The 24,795-nt window shown below is 39.5% G+C and overlaps 1 protein-coding gene across 1 annotated transcript in view; it reads left to right on the top strand.

Moving 5' to 3' along the window:
- The window catches only part of Fam241a (family with sequence similarity 241 member A), a 30,624-nt gene extending 6,159 nt beyond the window's left edge, over window positions 1-24,465 (top strand). The window contains exon 2 of the mRNA NM_001109651.1: window positions 24,003-24,465. Coding sequence (NP_001103121.1) covers window positions 24,003-24,248 — 246 coding nt within the window. The 3' untranslated portion in view covers window positions 24,249-24,465. The remainder of the gene's footprint in view (window positions 1-24,002) is intronic.
- Window positions 24,466-24,795: the final 330 nt, after the last annotated feature.

Genomic DNA, 24,795 nt, shown 5'->3' with positions numbered 1-24,795 from the left:
TTTGCGCCGTCCTTGCACCTTAGCCGCCTCTCTTTAGTTTTTGGCCACTCTGGGCTCACAGGCTTCATTCAGTGGCAACCATTTTTCTGTGATGCCCATTAGCCATGGGTGTGCGCGTAAGAGAATTGATAAGACCTTTGAAAACTAGCCTAATTTGAACACAGAAATGGGATTTTCAATGAACTTGATAGAAAATGTATTTTCTACTCTATAATCTAATTTTCTCTTGTATCTAAAGGGCTTTCCTTTTTCCATTTAACATTATTGAGATCTGTGCTTAATCTTGGCACAGGAAGAGGAAATGACCTGCCTTGTTTGTGCCTGTTTTCCTACAGCAGCAACTGCAGCTTATCAGAATTCTGATCAAAAGGAAAACATAACACAAGTATTTTGAACTTAGGAAGAATGGAAAACAAAATCATTAATATCTACTATTGAAACATTCGTAAGAAAATTAAATTCTTGTTATATTTCCTTTGATATTATTTCTCTGCAATACCAGAAGGAATTTCAGGAATTCCCTGTAGAGAAAAATAGGGAATATTATTCATTCTTCTAATTAGTAAAAATTATTTTTAATACCTTTGTTCATATTTTTACCTAAATATATACAGACTTCTCTACAGACGTAGAGAATTTAAATCTGAGGTCTTGCATATTGCCAGACCTGATTCAGAATTTCTCATTCCATAGTTTCCAGAGGTAACTGTTTATATACCAGAAAGTACTCTCACAGTGCTGTGAAGTGAGATACACTGGTGCATCACAGGAAGGTTGCAGGAAACACTGATGTGCATACCAGGCTGAATGTCTCTCAGCTGAACACCTCAAGTCCTCCAAAACTCACATCTATAGTCACAACAGAAAACACAGAAAACCGTGCATTTGTTTACCCTGAGGCAAAGCTTATAAGGTATATTATAAAATGAATACATTTTATATTTAATTCCATCCCCTTTATTTATTGTATCGATTAGTTATATTACAGTGCATTTTACAACATAATGAATATGGCACAGTAATTGTGATGTTTCTGCATGTTTCTGCAATCTCGTAGGGTCAAAGTCTTTAGGCACTCTATGTTTGATTACTGTTGTTAACACTTTGGTTGCTCTCTATCAACCAGGCCATAACCTTGTAGCGGGCTTGTCCTATCCATTTATGTCATACCGAACATGTAATGTTTAGGAAGTTATTACCTGATTGTATTATAGAAAGTTTTCTGCTTTGCTTGTTGTTTCTGTATTTGCTTGCATTCGTTTCCTTGATAGCTTTTTATCCGTTCAGTCAAAGAGTTGGGTGGAGTCACCTGGTCTAGACAGGCATACAAATAAAAATATGTGCAAATTTCTCCTCTAATTAACCTGGTACAATGCATGGGATGAGGGGAGACCATGCATAAAGGAACTAACTAGTCACTCAGGAAATTGGTGGTGCTGTGAGAAAAAGCACAGAAGCTGGCTAGTGGTGGGGGTGGGAGGGATTGCTGTTTAGAATGGGTCAGCACACACAGAAGGGTCCACTGAGGTGATGGTCCACTCAGCTGTGCTTTGCTTTGATTCGGTGGGAGGGGAGAGCCAAATACGAGGTCACCTCTTAGTAAAAGCCAGCGCAGCTCGCCAGTCCAGGTTCTCACACATCCGTTTGCCTCTCTGTGTTACATTACTGTTTTACTCACTTATTTATACTATAGCAAGTTGAAATCCTTCTGAAAAGAACAAAGGATAAGTAAATCATGAATGTTTTAAATTATTATGATCATTGCTGTGTATTTGCGGGGTACACATGATAATGGAGATTAGACAACTATGTGGAGTCAGTATTATCTGTACAGCTTTGTGTAGGTTCTGAGATTGGGCACATATTGCTGGTTTGTGTGGCAAGCATGTTTACTTACATTTCGAGTCATCTCCCTGGCCCCTGGACTTGTATTAATCAGTTTCTCCCCCTTCTTCCTTCCTTCCTTCCTTCCTTCCTTCCTTCCTTCCTTCCTTCCCTTTCTTTCTTTCTTTCTTTCTTTCTTTCTTTCTTTCTTTCTTTCTTTCTTTCTTTCTTACTGCATTTCTTGAGGAGTTGGGGAGATTGCTCAGTGAGTTGTTAAGGGAGTTTGCTGCTGAATTTGGTTTGGTTCGTTCCCACCAGCATACAACATGGGTGACTCACAACTACCTGTGGCCTCAGTGGGCACCTGCAACCATGTGGCATATGTACACACATTTAGGTGTAAATAAGTACACATAAAAGAATAAATCTACTCTAAATACATGTCTTGAATTATACTCATACCTCATAATGCATTTGTTAAAATTTTGTTTTGACAATGCCAACCAACCAGAGCTTCCAGGGACTAAACCACTACCGAAAGTCTATACATGGACTGACCCAGGGCTCCAACTGCATATGTAGCAGAGAATAGCCTTGTTGGGGCATGAGGGGAAGGGGAAGCCCTTGGTCCTGCCAAGGTTGGGACCCCCAGTGCAGGGGAACATAGGGGGGTGGGCGATAAGGGGGATGTATAGGGGGAATACCCATATAGGGGAAGGGGAGGGGAGGGAATGGGGACTTATGGACAGGAAACAGGGAAGGGGAATAACCTTTGAAATGTAAGTAAAGAAATATATCTAACAAAAATTTAAAAAAATTTTTCTGTTTTTAATGCCTGGTTATAACTTTGGCAGTAAAAGTTTTAGAGGTCTGATTCCTTGTTGAGAACAGATATGGATGAGAAAGAAGATATGCTATTTTGAGTAAAGCACATTAACACACACAGCATTTTAAAAAATACTTTGGTACTTTTTGTTGGAATGAGTTCAGAATTTGTTGTCAAAATATCTCTGCCTTCAATCCTGACTGGCTGATTCTTGGGAAGTCCTACAGTGTGTGCTTTAAACTTCAAGAGACTAATAGCACACCAGTTAATTATAGCATCTTTGTGAAGAACAAGTGTCTGACATAAAAACACTGAACAAATAACTAATAAGCAAAGGAAGACAGTAAAAATCAAGTGACATGGATCAAACTTAAATTATAAGAACTTTTTTTCTGAAGAGATGAAAATTTTAAGTAATAATTTTCTCTTGGCCATAATCTGGGTTAAAAATTGAAGCATTCTAAGTGAGTGTGGTGGTGTATGCCTGTAATCTCAGTACCTGGGAGGTGGTGGAGCAGAAGGATTAGGAGGAGTTCAAGGTCGTCCTCGTCTATATAGCAAACTCCCTGGGCTAAACAAGACCCAGTCTCCAAAGTGCATCTTCAATGAGTGAACTGTATAAGCATTAATAATACTGTTAAAGTAAATGGAATCTCTATCAAGAGAAAGTATAAAGAAGTAAGATCACAAGCCAGTAAATTACGTGAGTTGCAATGGATGATCTCAGAAGGAAATGACTAGGCAAATGTGAGGGAAGGATGAAAGGGGAAGATGTCTAGAAAGACCAGCAGAGTTTTCAGTTACACTTCAGATAGTGCCAGCCACTAAGGCACGGTGTGCTGTAGAAAACAACAAATGACAGAGCTTGGCACCGTGCGTGTTGCATTTGGGATTTCAGGGTATCTGCAGGGATGTTGGACTGCAGTTGAAATCTGGAAATCTGAAGAGGTGCATGAGCTTAGAAACAGTTCTCAGAGCTGCAACTCTTATGATTAGGGAGAGAGAGAGGAGCAGTGTTTAAATACGAGGGTCTCTCCCTACCTTTCTTTTCTTTATATGCTAAGCTTGGTGGCAGGGAATTACTGTGGGGACCTCACAGCACTTGCCTTGCTTGTGAAATGCAGTCAATCATTTGTTAAGATGGACCAAATTGACTAAAAAGTCTGTTTATTTTGCAAACTTTCATGATCATCAAATCAAGGATGATGAATCATCAAAGTTAGAGGTTAACAATCAAAGTCACATGGTACTTAGGTACACCAAGAGCCAAGTGTGGGCTAATAAATTGGCAAGTTTATGTAGGCTTGTTTGCCACCAGCAGGGCATAACACAACGTGCATAAAAATGCAGGTGCAAAACTTGCCATGGGGAAATGTTTTAGTTTGGAATATAACTATAAACTGTGATTCTAAGCAGAAAACTTCTTTTTCACAGCACCATCATTCACCTAAAACAGTCAATAGATGCTGATAAAGCCAGCTGATTTTATGTATATGTGCTATTTTTCAAAATGTTTTCCCATAAGAAATGTGGTAAATCTATACTCTTTTTAATTATTCTATTAATCGCTAAGATTAACATACGTAAAGAGTTTCCTATGGCCTACTCACACGCACATATCACTGCACTTGGTTCTTATTTGTTCCTCTCTGACTCCCACTGTCCTCTACCCCTGCAGCTAGCATCTTCTACCTCCTTGAAGATTTCTTCCTCTCCCCTCATGTTCTGTTTTCTACTCTTGAGGCCTACATATATGCATACATGAACACACAAAGTTTTAAATCTAGGTTCCACATATAAGACAGAACAATGTCTTTTTTTTTAGTCTGACTTATTTCTCTTAACATAATGTTTTTTTCCAGTTCCAGCTATTTCCTGTAAATGTCAGTTTTACTTTTCATTTTTCTAATTGCTAAGGATGCTAAACACTTTTTCAAGTTTGTTTTGCCATATACTTTTCCTTTTTTTTTTTAAGTGTATTGTCCCATGTATTGACTGATGGTTGGGGTAGGTTTTAAGTTTATTGTCCCATGTATTGACTGATGGTTGGGGTAGGTATTTTAAGTGTGTTGTCCCATGTACTGACTGATGGTTGGGGTAGGTATTTAAGTGTATTGTCCCATGTACTGACTGATGGTTGGGGTAGGTATTTAAGTGTGTTGTCCCATGTACTGACTGATGGTTGGGGTAGGTATTTAAGTGTGTTGTCCCATGTACTGACTGATGGTTGGGGTAGGTATTTAAGTGTATTGTCCCATGTACTGACTGATAGTTGGGGTAGGTATTTAAGTGTGTTGTCCCATGTACTGACTGATGGTTGGGGTAGGTATTTAAGTGTGTTGTCCCATGTATTGACTGATGGTTGGGGTAGGTATTTAACTATTTCAGCTCTTTATATGTCATTGCTGTTGATCCCATCTCGTGTGTAATCAGCAAAGACTTTCCCCTCATCAGATTTCATTTAGAGTCAGCATAGCAGAAACAGCCTGGTACTGGCTATTAAACTTCCTCTTGGAATTATCTTTATTTCATTATTAAAGTTCTGGTAAGTTGTGCTTTTATTTTCAGTTGATTCTATGAAATTTTAAATTGCCTTCTTCATTTCTTCAGTGACCCTTTGGTCATTCAAGAGTGCTTTGTTTGTGTCTCTGGCTTTATATAGTTTCTGTGTTTGTGTGTGTGTGTGTGTGTGTGTGTGTGTGTGTGTGTGTGTGTGTGTGTGTTTATTTGTAATATATGGGGTATGCACTCACATGTGTGGAAACCAGAGGTCCACTTTGGGTGTTAGTGGACCTTAGGACAGTGATCCACCTTGTGTTTTGAGACCAGGTATCTCCTTTGGACCTGGCTTGCCAATCAGGCTAGGCTGGCTGGCCAGAGAGTCCCCAAGTCTCCAAGTCTCCAATGCTGTAGTTACAGGTCTGTCAACTGTACTTGGCTTTCTGGATGGGTGCAGGAGGCCAAACCTGAGTCTCCATGCTTGCACTGCAAGCCTTTACTGAATAGGCAGCTTCCCAGCCTGTCTGTGCTTTCTCTTCCTAAAGCTTTCTATTTTTGTTCCACTGTGACCTGATAAGGTGCAAGAAATTATTTTAATTGTCTTACATTTGTTAGAGCTTGGTTTTTGACCTAGACTTCATTCTGTTTTGAAGGGTCAATCTGTGGCTACTGAGAAAAATGTGTATTCTCTATCTGTTGGGTGGAGTATTCTAAAAATATCTGTTAGTTGTTTGACTTGCTGTAATCCAGCTGACACTTCCTTGTTGTTTTTTTAGTTTTAGTGACCTGACTGGAGGTGAGAATGGCATATGGGACTCACCCGTGTTTTTATATCTAGATCCATTTGACTTTGTTTTTTATCCCTTGTTTGTTTTATGAAATTGGAAACCCCAACATGAGGAGTATACTTTTTATAATTATTATATATTCCTGAGGAGGCTTCCTTTAGCTTTTCTTAGGACTTTTGGGTTAATAATCAAATATCAAAAGGCGTATCAATGCCAGCATGTTTGGGGTTTCCATTCACTTCACAGTTTGTTTCTCAATCTTTAACGTTCTTATGAGAGAGTGTCTCCCTTGTGTGCTGCTTCTTTAAGTATGTTTTTCAGTGCTGGCTTCTAATCAAGAGTTGTCTTTCCTTTGCTTACCTTAATATGTTTTTATTTGTCTGTCCATTTTCAAGGATAACTTTGCTAGAAATAGCAATCTTGGTTGGTAGTTATTTACTTTCTGGGCTTGAAATATAACAATTCCAGGCTTTTCTGGCTTTTAGAATTGCCAAGATATCTGATACTATTCAGATCTTTTTGCCTTTGTGTGTGACTTGTTTTGCTATTACAGGTTTTAAAATGTGTCCTGGATTTTTTAAAGATTCATTTTGTTGTTGTTGTTGTTGTTGTTGTTGTTGTTGTTGTTGTTGTTGTTGTTTGAGACAACATTTCACTATGTAGCTCTGGCTGTTCTGGAACTCAGAGATCTACCTGCTTCTGCCTCGGGAGTGCTGGGATTTAAAGGTGCCACCCTCACCCCCAGTAGATTCTTTTTAAATTTTATGTATATACGTATGTATTTGTGAGTGTCAGGGAGTGGGGAGATTGTCTTGTGGAAGCCAGAAAAGGGCATCAGATACCTTAGAGCTGGTGTTGGGGGGCCACTTAAACCCAACATAAATGAACATAGCCCAAGCACCAGGCCAATCCAGCTGACAACATTTTATTGCAATCAAGCTGATAATGATTTATCAGGGCTGCAGAACAGACTTAGACTTGGGAGCTAAGCTATGACCCTGAAGAGAAATTGCACACCAGATTTAAAGGATGAGCCTACAAAGTGGGAGGGCAGTTAAAGCATTGTCTAACCTTATTTTGCCACAAGGAGTTGAGCAAGGGAGTTTTCACCAATCAGATTAAGGTAGGTTCCTGGGCCTAGGAAGATGAATGTAGCTTGTCCTTGCCAGCAAGATGGAGAAGTTGTCCTTGAGATGTCTAGACTCAGATCTGTTCCCTTACAAGTTGTCCCTGAGAAGTCTCGGACTCAAACAACTGTTTCCTTGTAGTAGAAGCTGTTCAGATATTGAGAAGTCCCCAGCTTTCCTAGGGCCTGGGACCTTGAACTTAGTTTCTCCCTAAGATTAAATGGAGTTTGAAAATTAAATAGTAGTACTTAAAATAAGTCTCTTTTGCTTGTCTCACCACTGGGTAACAAGCAATTGGGTACCACCTTTATATGGGTGCTGGGAACTGAACGGGTATCCCCCGGAAAAACAGCGAGTACTTTTAACCACTGAACCATCTCTCCAGCCCTAGACTTTTATTTTTGATACCTTAAACTATAACATGGTGTGGAGAAATTCTAACTTGGTTATAACTCTTTGGGATTCTACATGATTCTTGTATTTGAATGTTGTATCTTTCTCTAAATTTGGGAGGTTTTCTGCGGAATGGATTAACTGTATCTTAAGTGTTTATCTTCCTTCTGAGGTATGCTTAAGTTTGATCATGTCCCAGAATTTTTAATTACTGAGGTCAGGCTTATTTTTTTCCCTACTGATGTTTTCATGCACTATTCCTTCAACCTTGTCCTGCATTCCTGAGTCTCTCCTCTATCTGTTCCTTCCTGTGCTTGGCCAAGTGTGTTCCGTGTGTTTTTATTTGATTCACTTGTTTCTATTTGGTAGTTTTGGTTTGCTTTATTTCTGGGAGAATAGGTTTGTTGTTGTTTTCTTTCAAAGATCTCAGTTTCTATGCTGAATTCTTTCATTTTGGTAACTTTTTCATCCATACTGCTTATTTTTTCCTTTGTTGCATTTTCCTTCGGTGTTGCTAGCTTTCCTCTCCAGGTGTTGAGCTAAATATGTTTGCTTCTTGTGCCCTCCTCAGATCATTGAGCATTTTACCAGGAAACTACTGAGATTTTCACCAAGCAGTTTGCTTATTGCAGTACCTTTGAGTTAGTACTTGAGGTGTATGATCTTCTGGGAGAATCTTTTTTTCATATTTCTTGAATTCCTGTGTTTCCATGTGAACACTTCCTTGTCTGGCTATCCCTTCTGGGGTTCTGGTGTGGGACCTTGCTGAGTGGATGACTGAGCAGTCTTGGTCCCCAGGACTGCCCACAAGGAGATGATAGTAAACTGCTGTGTCAGCTACACCTGCCCATACAAGGGGAAGAAACACTTAAAATACATCACCCGTGACTGTACAATGCTTGGAAGTGAATGAATGAGAGAAAGGAGGATGACATGGAAAAGGAAGAAGCAGAGAAGCAATGCTAATTAACTGAGAGGAAGAAAGAGTAGTGTGCCATTGGCGGGAAGAAAAAAGAACAAGAGATTGGGGCAGAAAGGAGGAAAATCAAAACCAAGGCATCTCAATGATGAAAATGCCAACACTGCAAATTACATAAATGTAAAAAGGAGTAAAAAGCCCCAAAGCACTGTTACTTGTTGAGGAAGATATAGGGGAATCATGGGTACAAAGACTGAAAACAGCAAGGGGGCTAAGGAAAAGCGATAAAGTGTAAATAATGTTAGACAAATGTATGAAGAGAAATAACAAAAAAAATCAAAACTGTAATATATAATGTTAGAATCCTGTTAAACATTGAGTAAAAATAGGGATAGCAATCATAGGAGTCAGAAAAAGAGAGCCACAAGGTAGTGGAGTTTAAAGCCCAGCGTTGGGAGGCAGGGGCAGCAATTGAACTTGTAGATTCTTTCTGTGACTGGACAAGTGTTGGATATCCACCAGAGCTTTCTTCCTAAAGTAGTTCGCTCACACCTCACCCCTTTCTTTCCATACCAGGGACTGTTACAGCTAATGTTTTGGCTAGAGGGTGTCTTTCAAGTGCATCAGGAATGTGGAAGGCTATCACAGCAGTGAGGTTGGCACAGACATGGGACTATCTTCATCCTTTCGAGCGTTCAGCACTCCATTGGAGTGATGCAGCCTTTGGTATCAAGTACACTCTAGGGAATTCTGAGCACCTAAGTTCTTCAGCAGTGAATAAGAGATAAGTTGGCTCCAGGGTTTCATCGGCCCACAGGCCTTGAACTCAAGCTTTCAGACACCAGGGTTATTCTCAGCTGATGAAATCTGTGGTCCACCTGACAGTGAAGCTCTATTGTCCTGTGTACTTCCCTGCCGGAGCCAGCCTCCTCCCATCTATACCTTTGGCTTGTCAGCATCTGACTCTAGTCTTCTAACTCTCTTTTACCCAGGAGTTGCACCAAGCCAACTTAAGTCTCCCTTATTTGGTCAGCGGCTGTGCAGTCAGTTTTTAACAGTACTTCCTCTCTCAAGATAGTTCCAGGCCCTATGAGTCATAGAACATAACAAAATGGGATTTCTCTCCACTTCTGACCCATATGCCAGAGAAATCACTCTCACTGACACCCACAAGTGGGTTTGAGGATGGTAAAAGCCATGGACTTGTCCTGAGGGGGATACCCAGCTTTTATCCGGTTTACCCTTTGGAGGTTTCCCTTCCCACAATCAAGGAGCATGGCAGAAGCTGAGTTAAAGTACATGACATTGTCTAGCCTGTTTTTCTGATCTTTTCTGATGTTTTCATTCCCTCTGTGGGTTTCCCAAGCTCTTCCTTTATTCCTGTCTTTGGGATATGGTGTATTTTTTTCATTTCTGACTGCTTTATTGGCTCACACAGAGGCAAGTCTAACCTGCCATCACATCCAACGCACAAGTGTACACATTCATTGTACACTTTTCTTTATCTATAAGGGTAGATCCCTGCAGATCCCTTAGAGCTATAAAGAATGGAAAGCTATTAAAACCAGTTTCTCCCACTTAGTCGAATGATTCATAACTGAGACATTTTTCTTAATAAGAATTGCACATTGGTTATTTCAGGACAACAAAGAAAAGAATCAAACAAGTCACTAGACTTGGCAGAAAGATCAGTTCAAGAAGCCTTTATTATAAAGGATGTAATGAACAGTTCCAAACATCACTGTATATATAGTATTTGTGTAAGTTTTGAAAAATTGTCAGACTTATAAGTACTATTGACTTTGATTAAACAAATAATATTATAGGCCTTAGAAAAGAGATGAATTTTAAAGGAACTTAGTTCTAGCAATGACCATTTATACTTGAATGTTTCTTACAAATGTCCCAGCATATTCTAAACTGTGAGAAACAGAGCTTATAAATACCTGTAAACTGTATTTTTGTGGTCTAGGTACAAACTGGAAAACTCTATTCTAAACCTCAACAAAAAATTATTTACAAAACATAAATTTTAAAACATTTTTCACTATATTATGTTCAGACAGCAGCATCAGTACTTTTAGGAGTTAGTCTTTGTCTAGGTAAAATGTTCTGCCAATACTCTAAAGGAAAGTGTAACTTGTCTAATAGTCATCAAATCAAGATCTTCTATTTTTCTTTTTTACTATAGGAATAAAAAGTATATTTTATGGTATAAAATCTATGAATTAACTTAAAGAGATAGCTTAGTGGGCAAAGCACTTGGTGTACAAGTCTGATAACCTGTATTTGGCTACCCTAGAACTCGAATTCTAAAAAACTGCAGTAACATATATAGCTGTTATCTTAGCATGGCCCTCCTGGGAGATGGGCAGCTGAGACAGAAGAATGGCCAGACTGGGAACCAGCTAGCCTGGGGTATGCAGCAGTGAGTAACAACAGAGACTCTGTCTTAAACAAGGCCATGAGAGAAACTTGAAGCTATCCTCTGACCCCCATGTTCATGCCGTGCACACATGCACACTTACACATACAAATACATAGACAGACGTACAACAAAGCATAAATACATAATAGGAAGACAGGATAGTAAATTGAATCTTAAACAGAAATAGTATATTTAGGAAGGAGAATATAAGAGTGGAAAGATATGGGTCAATTCACATGAGAAATTGGATGCAGTTAATGAGAGGTTACTGAAAGGATTCAGGAATGTGGGGAAAGTACTAGGAACTATGAGACATGATCTTATAGCAAGGCACCTGGGCACAGTGTTTACCATCAACACAGAACAGGGAGATTGGGAGTCCTGGGAGAGGAATGAGGAAGAGCAGGGGCTAACCTCATAGTTGTAATGGTGGACTACGGTTCTAGTTTGCAAGGAGAAAATACAAGCCAAAAGAACCAAACATCCAAGTAATTCGGAGGCTTTCAAAATTCATAACTCCTTAGTAAGATAGTCAGGGGTCCCCTTATCTATAAAACCAAAAAATGAAGCAAGACATTTTTCAAAGCAACCTTTCTTTTGATAGGTTGAGTTGAATAATTGAGTGGATTGAGTGGAAAAAGAGAAGACCTAAGTACAAAAGTCCTTAGCAAGTAACTCCCAGGGTTTTTTTTTTTTTCCTCATTTTTCTTGCTCTTTTTTTTTTAATCTCTGTGTAATTTAATGGATTAAAAACAAAACAAAGCAAACCTATGATGTCTGTAGGCAGCCTCACCATGGTCCCTGGAGCTCACTCTGCAGTTCTTTGCTCTGAGCTATTATTCAGTGTATTACTACAAAGTCAAAAAAGTTTGGTAGGGAAGAGATGGTGGTTATTTCTGGTTGATTGAAATACATTTCTCTCTTTACTGTATATAGTTAGAAAGTGGAATATTATCAGCTTCTGATGTCTCTTCTGCATCTAGTCTTTTCTGTTGATTCTTATTTTGGTGGCAGTTGGGTTGAGCTTAGGGTACTTGCTTCTTGCTTTATTATTTTGAGACATGTCTCATTCAGTTGCCCTCAAAGACCTTAGAACTGGAGGTCCTCCTGAGTCGCCGGGATTTCAGACCTGGGCCCTCACTCCTATACATGCTTGGACTCTGCCAACTTCTCTTGCTTCTGATTTCTTCTGACAGACAAGGATAGGATTAAGGTTAGAGAATGGTTTGGATTTGGTTTTGGTTTTTTGTTGTTGTTGGTTTGTTTGCTTTTTAAGGAAAAATTAAATCCCAACAAGTCATAAGTATTACAGTTGAGTGTAGGTACAGTATGATAGGCAACCTCATATAAGACAAATTTAAATTTTTTTATTAAATCAAATGGGTGAAGATACATATAACTATTTAAACTGCTATAAAAACTAATATATTAAGGCCAGTAGAATATGAACAACCACACAGTTGGTTTTATAGTGATAAAGCAAATGCCAGTTAGCACAGGGCTTAGGAATGGTCATTACAGCCATGCTGCCAAATGCAGCGTCCCTCCACCAGCGATAAGGCGATTGTCACTAAGTTATGTAGTCTCTTCCCCTCTGCTCCTTTACTCTTTGAATATCAGTATCATTAAAACGTTGGCCCGCTAGCATGCGCTATTTAATACATATTAATTAATGATCATTTTATTAATGACCATTATAAAATCAGTTAAAACTTCATCTATTTGTTGGTTTTCAAGATTAGCACTGTATTTCATTTTTGAGATAAAGAAAAATAAAATCGAAGGAATTAATCCTTACAAGCAATTACATATTGAAGGAAAGGTTGTTATTTTGTCTGTTTGTCAAGGGTTGTTTCTTTATTTTCTTCTCCAAAAGAAAGATATGTTGTCCAACTAAATAAAGGAGCATGACCTTGGAGAATTTGATTTTTCTTTTTTTTTTATTTTGAATAAATAAAGATTTTATTTATTCATTTTATATATGATGAGTACATTGTCACTGTCTTCAGACACACCAGAAGAGGGCATCAGATCTTGTTACAGATGGTTGTGAGCCACCATGTGGTTGCTGGGATTTGAACTCATGACCTCTGGAAGAGCAGTCAGTGCTCTTAACCGCTGAGCCATCTCTCCAGCCCTTGATTTTTCTTAAACAGGATTACATGGTGGAGGTTTTCTGTTCCACAAATAAATTGATCAGCCCCGGAGAAGGAATAGATAAGATAATAGTCTCTTTTTGACAGGACAACATTGGCTTTTCAAAAGAAGTCTGTGTACCACACCATCTGGCAAGTTGAAATTGCAAGTTGTTCTAAAGTCCTTTCAGTTAGGGTTTGCTTGTTTGTTTGTTTGTTTGTGGTTTTTTCTTTTTTTTCAACCACAGTTTATGATATAATGTAAAGATAGTTAAACACCTCCCCTTTAACGATATAAACCTAAATATTTTAATATTAAGATTTTGCCGGCTCCTCTCAAAATTGATTTTTATTCAACTTAAGACAAAATACAAAAGCACTTTGTAACTTTTAAAATATCACATTTTGGTCAAAAAATATTCTTACTTAATATTAACTTCTATTGCTAGTCTCTTGAAGTTAAAAGTATAGTCATTTAATTAATACATTATTGACACCAGGAAAATCTTGTTGAATTGATTTTATTGGACAAACATCTTTTTGAAAGCGATGAGATGACAAAGATTGTGCTGAAGGTAACCTTGTTTTCACTTGTCTGTTTATATATTTGTTTTTGTCATGTAGGAACAGAAGAGATCATTTTGACACAGAACATTCTTAGTTTAATTCTGACACCTCTGAATTTTTAAAGAAACAAACTTTGTGTAAAATTTAACCTATTAAGCACAACTAAGAAAAAGTAGAATTGTTTGGAGATTTGATTCCTACTAACTTTCCTTAAACGTATGAAAGCTAAAGAACATGGTAAAACTGCAGAGCAGAAATGGTAATGTCGTCCATTTAATAGTATATGTGTGAGGGCTGGAGCGATGACTCAGCGATGAAGAGCACTGACTGCTCCTCCAGAGGTCCTGAGTTCAATTCAAGCTACCACTTGGTGACTCACCAGCATTTGTAATCGGATCTGATGCCCTCTCGCTATGTGCATGAAGACTGAGTACTCATATGCATAAAATAAACATTAAGAAAAATAGCATATGTGAGAAATAACAAGGAGAGAAGAGGAACCTTTGAGGACCATGTTTAAAGTGCTAATAGAAGAACTAAGAGCCATCTGACCACATGGGTTCTCAAAAGTCAAATATTTATCCCCAAAATTTGCTCATCCTCTGATATTAAAAATAACAAACATTCTCACATTGCTTAAAATTCAAGACTGATTTCAGAGCACTTAATTTTCAGCCATCTAAAATTCTCTGCCTCAGCCTTAGAAAACCTACCCTTCAATTACCCACAGATGTATCTAATACCCACCAATACCCAGTATCAGTCTTCTGGAATAAGGAATTCATCAAATTTCCCCCGCAAGGCAGTGGCTGACCGGTGAAACACTAAATACATCAGCTTAAAGTGTCTGGAGTCACTTTGAAGGGAGATAGCAAATGCAGAAACATTTATTCAGGAGAATCTCCTGTATCTTCATAAGAACAGTGATTTGGCATTTGAGTGACGCCACACTCCATCGCTGTTCCCCATCATGGTACTGCGTTAGAATCTCCATGCCAGTGTCTGATGGAGAGCTAGAATTTCACCTGGAAAAGTGTCCTCCACTGTCTCTCTTCCCCTTCACCCCCAGAACCCTTACAGAGCTCTTTTCTGTGTAGGCGTGGCCAGTGGGACCAGACCTGTATCTCTTCAGCCAGCCTCCACTGATAAAGGGAATATAATTCATAAAGGGGGCACAAAAAGGAAACAAACGTAGTTTTATGATATATTTTTTAAAACTACTTCAAACTGGACACACACCTCTAGCCCCAGCATTCGGGAAGTAAAGGCAGGCAAATCTCTTATGAGCTTGAGATAAGTCCCTGTCTCAAAAAAGAAAAAAAAAATTATTGAAGGAAATCACACTTAGAGAATGGAGAAGTGCTAATCAGGGAGCCTGTATGGTCTGAGCTAGAGCCTCTACATATACGTTGAGGTTGTGTTATTTGGTGTTCTTGTGGGACACCTAACAGTGGGGGCAGAGCCTGTCTCTGAGTCTTTGCCTGCTTTGGGGACTTTTTTCTGTCTAATGGGTTGCCTTGTCCAGCTTTAATATGAGAGGATGTTCCTAGTTTTATTGTTAACTTTGTTATGCCATATTTGATTGATATCCTGGGAGGTCTGTTCTTTTCTGAAGGGAAATGGAAGAGTGGATGTGGGGGAGAGGGGAAGTGTGGGGAGGGACTAGAAGAAGAGGAGGGAGAAAAAACTGAGATTAGGATGTAATACACAAAAAAAGAAGAGGAGGAGGAAGAAGACAGGCAGAAGAAGGAAGAGGAGGAGTAGAAGGGGAACAGGAAGAGGAAGAAAGCATGTAAAAAGCTTAATAGGCTTTATGAAAACTCTGGAGTTGAAAATACAGTAATCAAGGCAAGGGTAAAATAAAACTATAAAATCTCTAGATCAGTCGGGTAATTGTAGCATGAAATAAAAAGTACTACAGCTGGTAGGGCACACCAGCAGGCAGGCTGGCCGGCGGATCTGTTCTTAACCCCAGCAGACTCTGACTGGAGCTCTGAAATCTCTCCACCTGGCTAGCTAAGTTCCCATGGCCGGGCCCCATGCTCCCAAATTCCCACAGTTAGTTGGAATACACTTCTCGAAAACCCACACTTTGCCACCCTACACTTTGCCACCATACCTTTCTCTCTGGAACCCAGTGACACCACACAAACTTAGTTTAGAATCAATAGGCAACACAATCTCTGAGCGCAGCAGCCAGCATCCTAATTTGTAAGCTATTCTAGATACAAATCCTCCCATAGTGGATCCTGAAGGATCTGCCGCCTGAACTGGGGGCCTCTGCTACCTACATTTTGTCCTCCATCATCTCTCCTGTCCAAAAACTATCTTTTCTCCTGCTTCCCTTCTTCTCCTTCCCAACCTGGAAGTCCCGCCTACTCGCCCAGTGATTGGCTCCTCGAAATCTTTATTGAATAGGGGAAGGTTCTGCCGCAGGTAACTTCAGTCACATCAACAAACAGGTAATGGGGATATTGATATTGAGAAAGACAAGATAGTATGTAGGCGTAGATTTCTCAAAACCTACCTTTAATAAAGGTTCCTTTAGGCTATTTTCCAGCCCATCTCCCATCAGAGGTAGTGGAAAGGAAAGGTTAATAGAGCAAAGAAGGATGTGGGCCTGTTTAGAAATAGTTCTTTGGAGAAAACCCAATCCGTGTAACCAGGCTATCTATGACCAGTTCAGTTCATGTGAATCAGCAGCAGCAGCTCAATATACTGGCAAACACCATTCATGAGTCAGCAATGGCAGACCAATCCGGAAGAAACCACCAGGCTCTGCCAATTGCCCAATTGCCCTGAGTCTGTGGAAGCAGCAAGTAGCCACCAGAACACCGCCAGAAGGTTTTTTTTTTTTTTTCTTTTTTTTTTTTTTTTTTTTTTTTTTTTTGGTGCATTTTTCACTCCATGAAGTCACAGCAAACGTTGACCATCAAAGAACGGCAAGGCTTGTGTCATCAGTGAGGACCAGCGACGACCAGCAAAAGAGGGATAAGGTGAACCAATGCCACTGTCTGCTGGGTTATCCTTATACCCTTTCCAAACATCACCTGTTCTTTCAAGCATCTGCTCTAGCAAAACATTGAATGCCCTTTTTCCAGGCTGCTTCCAGAAAAACACGTGTCTGTTCTCAGGAAAACATCGTCTCATGTGTCTGCCTCAGCAAAAACATCCCCTCATAAGACAGTTTCCAGAACAGAACATCACATGACACAACTGAGTCTCCAAAGAATTAGAGACCAAAAATTTCCACTTCAGAAGACAAAATATTTAAAATAAAACTTCTACAACTCAATGAAAAAATTTAAGGTATATACATTATTAGGCAAATCTGCATACTCTTTTTTTTTTTTTTATTAACTTGAGTATTTCTTATATACATTTCAAGTGTTATTCCCTTTCCCGGTTTCCGGGCAAAATCCCCCTCCCCCCTCCCCTTCCTTATGGGTGTTCCCCTCCCAACCCTCCCCCCATTGCCGCCCTCCCCCCATAGTCTAGTTCACTGGGGGTTCAGTCTTAGCAGGACCCAGGGCTTCCCCTTCCACTGGTGCTCTTACTAGGATATTCATTGCTACCTATGGGGTCAGAGTCCAGGGTCAGTCCATATATAGTCTTTAGGTAGTGGCTTAGTCCCTGGAAGCTCTGGTTGCTTGACATTGTTGTACTTTTGGGGTCTCGAGCCCCTTCAAGCTCTTCCAGTTCTTTCTCTGATTCCTTCAACGGGGGACCTATTCTCAGTTCAGTGGTTTGCTGCTGGCATTCGCCTCTGTATTTGCTGTATTCTGGCTGTGTCTCTCAGGAGCGATCTACATCCGGCTCCTGTCGGTCTGCACTTCTTTGCTTCATCCATCTTGTCTAATTGGGTGGCTGTATATGTATGGGCCACATGTGGGGCAGGCTCTGATTGGGTGTTCCTTCAGTCTCTGTTTTAATTTTTGCCTCTCCCTTCCCTGCCAAGGGTATTCTTTTTCCTCATTTAAAGAAGGAGTGAAGCATTCACATTTTGATCATCCGTCTTGAGTTTCGTTTGTTCTAGGGATCTAGGGTAATTCAAGCATTTGGGCTAATAGCCACTTATCAATGAGTGCATACCATGTATGTCTTTCTGTGATTGGGTTAGCTCACTCAGGATGATATTTTCCAGTTCCAACCATTTGCCTACGAATTTCATAAACTCGTTGTTTTTGATAGCTGAGTAATATTCCATTGTGTAGATGTACCACATTTTCTGTATCCATTCCTCTGTTGAAGGGCATCTCGGTTCTTTCCATTTTCTGGCTATTATAAATAAGGCTGCGATGAACATAGTGGAGCACGTGTCTCTTTTATATGTTGAGGCATCTTTTGGGTATATGCCCAAGAGAGGTATAGCTGGATCCTCAGGCAGTTCAATGTCCAATTTTCTGAGGAACCTCCAGACTGATTTCCAGAATGGTTTTACCAGTCTGCAATCCCACCAACAATGGAGGAGTGTTCCTCTTTCTCCACATCCTCGCCAGCATCTGCTGTCACCTGAGTTTTTGATCTTAGCCATTCTCACTGGTGTGAGGTGAAATCTCAGGGTTGTTTTGATTTGCATTTCCCTTATGACTAAAGATGTTGAACATTTCTTTAGGTGTTTCTCAGCCATTCAGCATTCCTCAGCTGTGAATTCTTTGTTTAGCTCTGAACCCCATTTTTTAATAGGGTTATTTGTTTCCCTGCGGTCTAACTTCTTGAGTTCTTTGTATATTTTGGATATAAGGCCTCTATCTGTTGTAGGATTGGTAAAGATCTTTTCCCAATCTGTTGGTTGCCGTTTTGTCCTAACCACCGTGTCCTTTGCCTTACAGAAGCTTTGCAGTTTTATGAGATCCCATTTGTCGATTCTTGATCTTAGAGCATAAGCCATTGGTGTTTTGTTCAGGAAATTTTTTCCAGTGCCCATGTGTTCCAGATGCTTCCCTAGTTTTTCTTCTATTAGTTTGAGTGTGTCTGGTTTGATGTGGAGGTCCTTGATCCACTTGGACTTAAGCTTTGTACAGGGTGATAAGCATGGATCGATCTGCATTCTTCTACATGTTGCCCTCCAGTTGAACCAGCACCATTTGCTGAAAATGCTATCTTTTTTCCATTGGATGGTTTTTGCTCCTTTGTCAAAAATCAAGTGACCATAGGTGTGTGGGTTCATTTCTGGGTCTTCAATTCTATTCCATTGGTCTATCTGTCTGTCTCTGTACCAATACCATGCAGTTTTTATCACTATTGCTCTGTAATACTGCTTGAGTTCAGGGATAGTGATTCCCCCTGAAGTCCTTTTATTGTTGAGGATAGCTTTAGCTATCCTGGGTTTTTTGTTATTCCAGATGAATTTGCAAATTGTTCTGTCTAACTCTTTGAAGAATTGGATTGGTATTTTGATGGGGATTGCATTGAATCTGTAGATTGCTTTTGGTAAAATGGCCATTTTTACTATATTAATCCTGCCAATCCATGAGCATGGGAGATCTTTCCATCTTCTGAGGTCTTCTTCAATTTCTTTCCTCAGTGTCTTGAAGTTCTTATTGTACAGATCTTTTACTTGCTTGGTTAAAGTCATACCGAGGTACTTTATATTATTTGGGTCTATTATGAAGGGTGTCGTTTCCCTAATTTCTTTCTCGGCTTGTTTCTCTTTTGTATAGAGGAAGGCAACTGATTTATTTGAGTTAATTTTATACCCAGCCACTTTGCTGAAGTTGTTTATCAGCTTTAGTAGTTCTCTGGTGGAACTTTTGGGATCACTTAAATATACTATCATATCATCTGCAAATAGTGATATTTTGACCTCTTCTTTTCCGATCTGTATCCCCTTGATCTCCTTTTGTTGTCTGATTGCTCTGGCTAGAACTTCAAGAACTATATTGAATAAGTAGGGAGAGAGTGGGCAGCCTTGTCTAGTCCCTGATTTTAGTGGGATTGCTTCAAGTTTCTCTCCATTTAGTTTAATGTTAGCAACTGGTTTGCTGTATATGGCTTTTACTATTTTTAGGTATGGGCCTTGAATTCCTATTCTTTCCAGGACTTATCTGCATACTCTTTAAACATGAGGAGATAAAATGTGTTGAAAGTTAGAAATCCCTGAAAGCAACTGGAGAAAAACAACTGACCACATACAGAGGAGCTTAGTGGAAGTAACAGCTGATTGATAAGAGTCATCAGGTAAGTAAGAGGCTGGCTGAGAAGGATCAGAGGCCAGGAGACTAGCATGCCAGTGAAGCTGAAGCACTTCACCTTCAATTAGTAAAGCTCAATTCACAAGCTGTCGCACTGTTCAAAGGCATTTCTCTTTTATTTGGTGTACATCCTGGCGTGTGTACTTGAGTAAATTCACCTTCTTCATTATGACTTCCATGGGTTCATGTGACCAAAGATAAATCCAGTCTTAGTGTTTACTGCTGTAGCCATCTGTGTCCTCTGATATTACAGCCATGGTTTATCTGCATATTCGTATGCAGTATTTTAAAACGGTGTCTTCTTTTTATTAGTAGGCTTATGAAACCTGACCTTTTTATTCATGGTTTTTAAAGTATGAAAGTGATGTAATTAAGTTTACCCTTAATTTGTTATCATTAGGGATTTTGAGGGTAGCAAGATGGCTCAACCAGTAAATCTGCCTGCCTGTTACACAAGCCTGGTGGCATAAATTCAGTCCCCAGAACTGAAAAAGGTGAAAGGAGAGGACCAGCTACACAAAATCATTCTCTGACCACCACACATGTGGTGCTGTGTATTCCCTTACAAACATTACTCACACATCTACACCCTCTGCGCACACACACTCACACACTCCTATGTAACAAACGAAAAATTTTGAAAGGATTTTGAATCAGTTGGGTTACTCTTATATTTTTTCTGTGTATGTCTTCAATCATGAACAAACAAGGGCTGTCAGTGCCTCGCTGAGAACACTCTCTAAAAGTCCTGTGTAACTAAAAGGAGCCATTCGTTTGACAAATGGTCTTCATTGGAGTCTCACACACAAAGAACAAAGTCTGGCAGAAACACAGATGATGAATGTCAGAGCAAGGAAAGCTCCTTCTGATTTCTGCTTCAGTTTACTGTTTGTGTGTGAAGTAGATTTTCTTATTCCAGTCCTGACAGGTGGATTTTCTTCATGCTTGATGGAAGGCTTGGGGTCGGTCTGTCGGTCGGTCGGTCTGTCTGTCTGTCTTTCTTTCTTTCCTCTCTATGTTTTGACATTTTAATGTAGATTCCAACCACTATAAGCTATGAAACTGTACAAGTCTACAGATAGTTTTACCTCATTTAAATTTTTGCACAAGATTAAAAATAAATTTGAACAATTTTCCTGCTTGATAAACTTACTTTAAAACTGGGAGAAAAGATGTAAAGAATCATACTGATTCTGGAATAAATTCACCTGGAGAGAATTTGGCTGGAGAGATGACTCAGCCGTTAAAGGCTAGGCTCACAACCAAAAATATAAGACTCATACTGATGTTTAGTTTGCTTGGTTAACGAGTTAAATGTTCTTCTGTAAAACAAAATATTACCATAGCCTTTGTTTTTCAGAGATGAAATATATAAAAGGTATCTGAAAACTAAGGTATTCATCACTAATTAGAAAGCAGCTGTTTATGGGGATGAGGGTGTGGCCCTACACACCTGTGCTGAGTGTAAGTCAGCACTGGCAGCTTCCTGACCTCTAACTAGAGATAGTGATGGAAGTAATCAAGGTAGAGCTGTGACTGGTCCATGGTAGGTCCTCCGTGTCTCCACTTTGCTACATCATTAATAGTGCTACAGACATCATGGTTACCCTGGAGGTAACAACCTTAGAAATATACGAGGACCCCAAAACTTCTCTGTAGATAGAGAGCTCGCCCTGGGCCCTACTGGACCTTGCTAGTTTAGCAGCATGGCCCATTTCCTCCCCGTGCTTGCAAAGTGTCATCCTTGAGTTGTTTGAACCTCTGTTCAGTTCGTTGTAGGAATCTAATGTTTTCATAGAACTGTACTTGTGCCTACACATTTTTGGGGGGCATTTTCCTAGTAACCTTTTCTTAGTTGGCCACACTAGTGAGGTGGTAAAATTTAGTAATCATTAAATTTTGTCGATATGTATGTATTTGTTCATTGTACTTATTTTCTCTAATGTGTATATATTTGAAAAATATATACATTTATATTGGTTTGAAAATATTGAATTTTTAATATATTCTATTTATATATTTATGTATATATGTAATATTTATATCTAATATAATATAATGTAATATATGCTATATGAATAGATTCAGGCTGCAATAACTACAGCTTGCCCAAATTTACTTGTACTACCTTGCTATCTCAGTGACAGCTCAAGGCAGCTCCTACAGGATCCTTGCTGTCTGCTTGTCACTGCACCCAGACTTACAGTTAACTCACTCCCTGCTGGAGTTAAGAGCTGCAACAGCTCCCTCTGAAAACCCCAGGCACACGCATAGACTTAGTTCATTTTACAAGGACATTAAGATAAATACCTGTTCTATCTGATCTGGGCGCTTCGTTCATATTAAACCCACAAAGTACAGGGGGGGAAAAACAACAAAAAAAAAAAACTTAGAAACTTTCAAGAACTTCCCAAAACCCAAAGTACAATGAATACGTAGACAACAATAGATTCTAAAGGGTTTTTTTAAAAAATAACTTTAAAAATAAACCAAAACATTATCAACATTATTAAACAGTAAAGAAATCAAGACGTTGACACAGAACAATTGCAAACTAAATCAAAGATTCTTCAGATGCTGCTGTGGGAGGAAATGGCTTGCCATCAGACAAGCACAAACTTGTATGTTTTAATGTAGTATTAAGTATCATGGAACACATAAAGAATGAGGAACTAATAAGCATAAGATTAATCCAAGCAGATTACCTTCTCTTTTCATCTGTTTGGTGTCTCTCTGGTCTTTCTATTATTATAACCTAATAGGAACCAGAAATGTTTACAATATTCCACAGGATTATACTATTAGTCAGTTTTTCATTACTGTCATGAAATACCAGAGACAGGCTAAAAAGAAAACGTGTTTTATTTAGCGAATGGTTTTGGATCTTACAAATCCTAATGAACTGATACAGGCAGGTTAACGTTCCACCGCGGCTGCCTTACCTCAAGGTAGAATGCAGTCTCAGGAGCAACAGCTACATGGTGGGACAGGAATGCAAACAAAGCTTGGTCAAATCAAGGTCCATGCCTTTCCTAACAGTTCTCTTCAAGAAGTAATAATCGATTTTTAAAACAAATTCTCATTTGGCATAACCTCCCACTAAGTTCCACCTATTGAAGCTTTAACCTCCTGATATCATACTAAAGACCACACCCTCAACAAATAAACCTTTGAAGAAACCACAGAAGTGGGTTGGAAACATTAAGAACTAGCATAATGTTCTGAATTGTAGAAAGATTTGATAATAACAATACTCTTGGAATATACAGTTAGGTATATGTGGAAATTTTCTGGGGCTCTGACTTCTCTAGACTTTTGCTTGTTTATAAAATTAATCCTAATTCAAAACTTTGTTTCCCCTGATGAGATTAACAGGAAGCATTTACAGTCTTAGTGTTTTGACAGGAAGCTATGCAAGAGCCCCACATAAGCCTGCATAGCTAGCAGAGGCTTCAAATGAGAGATCAGAACAGCCATGGCTGAGAACAGTAACGAGTCAGCCCCCAGCCAGCTGAGCTTGATTTGTTAAAACTTGAGTCACAGACATGTGTTCACCAAGTTAGAGTGACCAGGAAGCCTGCTTTGTGAAACAGGAGAGGAGCAGAAAGAGGACTCTGCAACCAGGCTCTCAGAGGAGAGAGAGGAAAACATCATTCTTCATTTACATAGGTACCTTGGTGCAACTCCAGGAATCTGGAGAGTGAATGGAGGTGGAGGAGGGCCTACATCTTACAAACCAATGATCTAGTTGGGGATTTAGTCAGAGCTAAGTCTATAAGAAACTGATGAGTGCTTTTTCTGTTCCTGAAAGGAGTGGTAGACAATATGTCAATCCAAAGGAATATTCCCATTGTCTGAACAATGGGAATTTGTTCTGTGACACAAATGTATTATATTCTTGGAGATCAGGACTCTAGATCACAAGGATATGCTCCTTTCAGAGATACTAGATCTGGTCTTTTCCTTCTCCTGAGTCACTGACTGCCTGTAGTCACTGCTCGTGGCTCCTCCCTCCATCTTCCAACCAGGAACAAGCATCTTACCAGCTGTCTGTTATAAAGGTTCTTGGTTAGATCAGTCCATGGGGTATCGGGGTAGCCCCTTCTCAGAATCACCGCCTTACTTGTGTCTGCAAACTACCTCTGCCATGGGACGTTATGTACTCATGAATTGTGGACATCTTCATTAGTGATTACCAGAAGTGTGTGCCCAGCTATTTGGAGAAGATGTTGTGAGATCATTGTTATTGGAGGTATTTACATGTTTCTTATGTCCATATCTTGGTGTCTTTTTTTTTTTAAGGATGCTGAAGAACCACAAAACCACTCTGGCGAACCCATTGGAGATGACTACAAAAAGATGGGAACGCTTTTTGGTGAACTGAACAAAAACCTCCTCAACATGGGCTTCACAAGGATGTATTTTGGAGAACGGATTGTGGAACCAGTAGTGGTCATTTTCTTTTGGCTTATGCTATGGTTCCTGGGCCTGCAAGCCCTTGGACTGGTTGCTGTTCTTTGCCTTGTCATTATTTATGTACAGCAGTAAAACACTGGACATTTGGTAGCCATGTATGTAACCGATAGAGCTATCTACTTGGGCTTTTTGAAAGCCAAAGTAGTTTGACATATTTCATATTGTGTCCTGGCTATTTGTAATTTAAATTATAAATGAGTGTTCTTTAAAACTCAACTCTTTGTTATAACAAGGATGAATATATATTTTTGACTATATAGTAACGTACTCAAACTCTTTTTCACTCCTGTGATCTGTACCTACCTTTAGATACCCCTTCCCCATGTCACATCTGAACGCCAGGAGACAGCAGCGGGATTAGCAGGACATGAAGTTCACTGAAACGCTGTAGTTCTTGTGACGTTCCAGTGAAAACATGTGGAGAGAAAAAGGGGAAATGCGGCTAAGAATAAGTTTTAATTGGGAAACTGTTCCACTTGCAACTCCGTTGAGAAATCCCGTTTGGGGGATATGTTTGTCCGTGTTACCTCTGTGTAGTCTAAAACAAAGTGAGCGATAAGCGCACGCACTGCTGCGGTGCTGTGCGAGCGATGATGTTACTTCCTTCACACTGAGAATA

This window comes from Rattus norvegicus, chromosome 2 (assembly GCF_036323735.1).
Source record: "Rattus norvegicus strain BN/NHsdMcwi chromosome 2, GRCr8, whole genome shotgun sequence".
Taxonomy (NCBI): Eukaryota; Metazoa; Chordata; class Mammalia; order Rodentia; family Muridae; genus Rattus; species Rattus norvegicus.
The sequence above is the reverse complement of the archived record's forward strand: the minus strand, read 5'-3'. Positions and strand labels throughout refer to the sequence as shown.